This window comes from Monopterus albus, unplaced genomic scaffold (assembly GCF_001952655.1).
Source record: "Monopterus albus unplaced genomic scaffold, M_albus_1.0 scaffold170.1, whole genome shotgun sequence".
Taxonomy (NCBI): Eukaryota; Metazoa; Chordata; class Actinopteri; order Synbranchiformes; family Synbranchidae; genus Monopterus; species Monopterus albus.
Window position 1 is genome coordinate 215075 of NW_018128050.1, and position 5118 is coordinate 220192.

Here is a 5118-nt window from a genome sequence, read left to right on the forward strand (position 1 = left end):
GCAGGCCAAGTAGGTCTATCTACATTTGGAAATATGCCCTGTAGGGGCCAAGTGTTAAATAGCTCTGGATGAGAGTACAGGAAGCCAGGGACCCGGTGAAGACACCGCGCTGCTGAAAACATGTGGCCAGTAAAGCGCACAGCTTCAGTGGTGAGGCCTGTTTTGATTTTGAAAAGGAGCAATAAGGTGACACAATATTATTCAGCAATACAACACTGTAGCAACACCAGTTTGTTACTGTTCTTGTTTATACATATATATAATTTTTTTTAGACGTTCATGCTGAGACACTGTGGTGCTTGTTATGGTGAGTTCTTACAGTTGTGTTTTTGTGAACAAAAATAAAAAAAGAATAAGCTTTCTATATGATAAGATGGATGAAGGCAGACATGTACCAATGTTTACAGAAGAAGGGCGTAGCTTTGGCCTCAACACTGGTAAGGACCCCCCCACCCCCAAAGCCAGAATGATGAGTGATTCTGGTGACACTAGAGACACTGATGTCACTGAATAGCCTGTTTTTCCCCTAATAAAAATTCCCCCAAATTATAAAGCAGCATATTCTTCCTAACTAAGGGCTGCAGCATAGCCAGCACACGGCCACTACTGTGTGAATTTTGGTACAACCACACTGGGTAAGAGTAAAGTTACTGAATATTTTTGTAGTAGGCCTCTCTCTGTCCAGTGTTGCACTTTGCAGATGGTCCCTGACTCATCTCACGGCCACTGCACATTGAGACAAGTGTTATTTGTCTGAAGCAGAGGACGAGCTTGTAGCTTGTTGTCTACTTCGCCCTTGTTACAGAAACCTGGAAGAAAAAAGTGAGTAGGTTCAGAAGAATCACCTACAGCTTGTTTTGGACGCAGATCTTTGCAGGCACAACATTGGCAGCTCCAGTGTGCATGAAGAAGCTGAACTGATTTTCTACACAGGTCAGCAACTCGCACGATGTAGCTGGAGACGAGACGCAGGTTAACCCCCCATCAGAGCAACTTCACCGATTCGTGATGATCATGTTCAGTCCATCACTAACCTGACTGTTGAGACGACACCTTGGAGGCCTGTTTGTTCCTGCCAAGACCTTCAAATAAAGCACGATTCCACTCACCTGCAAACACAGGAGCAACAGAGATGTTAGTCACAGGATGACAGCTGTTAAAGAGACACTCCATATAAAATCTGCATCGCTAGTCATGAAAAAAGTTTGTAGTTTCATCTTTCAGCATGAATTCATGTCAGTTATTTGTAACATGTTCATGTTAGGGCAGCATGGTGCCTTATAGCCAGAAGGTTTCAGGTTTGAGCCCGGGCCGACCCGGGGCCTTTCTGTGTTTGTATGTTCTTTCCGGGTGCTCCTGCTTCCTCCCAAAGACATGTAGCTTAGGTTGACTGGCGACTGTGAGTGAGTGTGACAGACTGGCGACCTGCCCAGGGTGGACCCCGCCTCTCGCCCAGTGTCAACTGGGACTGGCTCCAGCCCCCCCGTTATCTATTCAGGACTAAGCAGTGTAGATAATGGATGGATGTTCAAATTACTTAAAGAAAGCAGCCTGTGATCTTGTATCTTGCTGTAATTTTCCACAAACCCAATCCAGAGAGTAGAAGTAGAATGTGGTTTGCTCACTGTGATGTGTGTGATGTGACCATAACAAGAAAAGGCTGAGCTCAGAGCAGCATAATGAAATGTTCCTACCTGCCATTAACGTACTGCTGTATCTCTGCAGGGCGACTGAGACCAGAACAATCACTGGCACCAATACGAGTGTGCACAGCAAAACCTCTGAACGACAGAAATACAGACAAAGCTATCAAAAACATACAGCACATCACAAACTGCAGGACTGGTAATGCAGAGGAACTGGTCATGCAGAGGAACTGGTCCAGTTCTTTTTGTGGCACAAAGACTCCACACACGTTGCTTCTCGTTCACTCTTCAGGAGCATACGCTTGTCGGTGGTTGTGTGCTGGGTTTTAACAGTCTATTTTTAAATGCACAAAAGACAGTAGAATAATAGACAATAAAAGTCTATATATCTAAATGTTAATGCATCAAATTAAATATGGGTCACGTTTGTATGAAAAATGCTGATATGAGATATAAAACATAACGCTGTTAACGTCTGTTAACAGACAATTTGTTAACGGTTCATTTGTATTTGTAAATCTGACAGTGCCTCACCAGCTGTCAACCTCACCGCACATCACTGCAGGTCACAGCACTCATTCATATGCTCTATGAACAGTATGTAATGCCAGGTAATTAAAAAAAGCAGACAGTGAACAGACAGACGGATATGAAGCCTGAAGGGGAAATTCCGGTTAGACCTGAAGGTGAGAAACCAGGTCTAACCACAGTTACATCTATGTCAACAACGAAGAAGGATGGGACCACAGTAAAACACACACACGCTGACTGTGGGAACGAAAACTTACGGTGCTTGGAATTCCATCTTGCCATTGTTGTTCTTCCTCTTAAAAGAAACAAAAAAAACTTAGGAAATCAACTGGACTAAGTTTTTAGCAATGATTACCAAAATCACAGCACCCAAAGTAATGTATAAAGACTAAAATACCAGGGGAAAACATTAAAAACACAAGGAATAAGTGTAAAAATAGAGTATAGGAAATATATACATACCAATCTGTTACTGCTTGCCTTTAAACTCCCTCTGATAAAACAGTTTGTCTGAGCTTCTCCTGGGACGATCAGACCACACTGCTCTGAGTAAAGTGTGTGAATAAATGAGCAGGGAGCATCTGTCAGCAACACCGACAAGGTCCGCAAGGCATCTGCCTACCGGAGCATGAGGGAAAAACAGGTTGATCCTGCTGCGCCTCCTTCAGCTGGATCACCTGGTTCCAGCCATTCAGCTGCACCCACGGGGTTAGAGTCCACTCAGTAATGACGTTATACGACAATAAAGACTATTCATTCATATAGTGTTACAGCTGGCTTTAATGTGACTGTGCAGAGTTGAAGGGCACAAACAGGTTCCCCTGGAAACGCTCAGGCATCTCATACCTCCACTCAGGTTCCCCAGGACTCAGAAATATCAATCCTAATAAGGAAAAATGTCACATTCTTACCCTCAATCTGTGTTAAAATATACAGTGGCAGAGCATTATGCTGACTGGCCAATGGCAAGGCCAGCCTGAATTAGATTTGGTACACAGAAGAGAATACAACACACTTTATATAATGTGTATGATGGGAAGTCTGCGTAGTGAGAGAGCACGTGGTTGGTTTGGCTCTGCACGTCGTCATGGCTTCACCAGAGCTCTAACACTGGGCCCAGTCACACTCACTGGTATCTGTGACACCAGTGACCATAGCTGCGGTGTGAGACATCACCGGTGCAGTGTGGTGGTTCTGGTCTGTTTACTGAAGGTAACAACATGAACATCAGGTCCTTCTTTAAAAACATTACAAACACATTACCTTGGCTACAGACCAGTCTGTGACTTCAAACCAAACCACATTTCACAGACAAGTTGTAGACATGTTCAAAGGTGAGTTGGAGGACACAATACACAGGGAAGATTAATGCACAGCGCAGCCACAGAGTCTCAGGCTTTAAGGCGTTCAGCAAGAACCGAGAAGCAGTGTCTGTGCTTCCACACAGCTCAAACCAGCAAGTATCAGCCAAAGTCTGTGAACGATACAGAGAAAGTCCATCTGCGGGACTTGGAAATGCTGCGTTCACATTAGGATTCAGACACCATGTTCAAAGGACATGCATCACCACTGTGCCTGTGTGAACTCGCCACAGTCCTCCATGCCTCTCAGGTCCCATCTGACTGAAACACGTTAACAGTGTAGATTCCCTGGTTTTTCCTCTCTGTGCTCAAGACTTAACTAGGCCTCTTTTGTTGAAGAGACAAAGTATTTGAAGTATCTAACAATCCAAGTAAAACCAAAAGCAGACCTGAGTGCTATTAAATGTGTGTCCTGATGACCCTCTGACCGGTTGAACCTGATGCTGCCTTGAGTCATGTTTACATTGCAGCAGTAAAATGAAGCCCCTGTGCTGTATGGGACCTGAGGAGACAACAGCTGCTAAGCTGAGAGAAGACAACAGTCATTTCTGCTGCTACCTGCAGATCTGATACCCTGTCCTCACCTGTTCTGATTAAGCCGCCAGACGAATGACTTTTCCCAACACCTGGAGGCAACAGCTGTTGACAGTTGTAACACTACAAACACTCAGCAGCAGTATTTTTGTACCTGAAGGCCATGTTTCAGCCCACAGACATGTTCACTCTGGTCTCAAAATGACTTGCCATTACGTTTTTTTCAGAAACGCTCACCGTCTAATGGCAGCACAGAGAGTAGCCTTCTGTCAAAGGTCAGCACAGGTCAGGTCGCAGTTCAACAGTGCAGCACTGTTGCGATAGCAACATCATGCACACCACTCTGTTTTCCTGCAATCATGTGAATTCAGCTTCAGAGGGAGCCCTGCAGAGACGGACCAGACCTCGATACGCCACTGGTGAGTGATGCTGTATCGACACAGGCAGTGAAAGCAGCACGCCAGCAGCAGCGTGGTCAGTGCACAGGCAGCATTCGGGTACAGTACGGAGTGCAAGTCGCCCAGCACAGAACCTAACACACAATCACTGGAGTTACAGGTGTAAAACAGACGAGAAAGACAAACTCCTTCAGCGCTCCACATACAGGTAAATGATACCAATCAGAGGAGCGATGTCATGCTGTCAACATGAAAAACAACCAGAGACCTCAAATAAAGAATAGAGGAACATGAAAGATACAGAAAGAGTTTGTTCCAGTTGCAGCACATTTCATGGAAATGAATCATTCAGTTGCTTCCCTTTGAAGAGACGTCTGTCACAGGAAGGGTACACGTTCACAGGAGACGCTCCTGAGGAGGAAGGCGTCCCAGATTTCTGAAGCCGGTGCGTTAAACTCATAGGGGTTAGTTAAATGAGGAATTTAACTTATTAATATTTAAGTTATATTTGTATATTCTCAGGATTTCTCTGAGAGCTACTGCAGGTATTGGTTTCCAACTGTGAAGCTAGTTCGAATCATTGGTAATGTTACGCCCTGGAGGTGATATGGAAGATGAAAAGTGTTAGAGGACACTGTGCATTTGATA

At 44.7% G+C, this 5118-nt stretch overlaps 1 protein-coding gene across 1 annotated transcript in view; it reads right to left on the bottom strand.

Moving 5' to 3' along the window:
* Positions 1-5112, bottom strand: part of LOC109969148 (protein FAM3C) — an 8936-nt gene extending 3824 nt beyond the window's left edge. Inside the window, exons 1-4 of the mRNA XM_020615840.1 lie at positions 2435-5112; positions 1695-1781; positions 1035-1109; positions 850-955 (exon numbers count right to left, since the gene is read on the bottom strand). Of these exons, the coding sequence (XP_020471496.1) occupies positions 850-955; positions 1035-1109; positions 1695-1781; positions 2435-2459 (293 nt within the window). The 5' untranslated portion in view covers positions 2460-5112. The remainder of the gene's footprint in view (positions 1-849; positions 956-1034; positions 1110-1694; positions 1782-2434) is intronic.
* Positions 5113-5118: the final 6 nt, after the last annotated feature.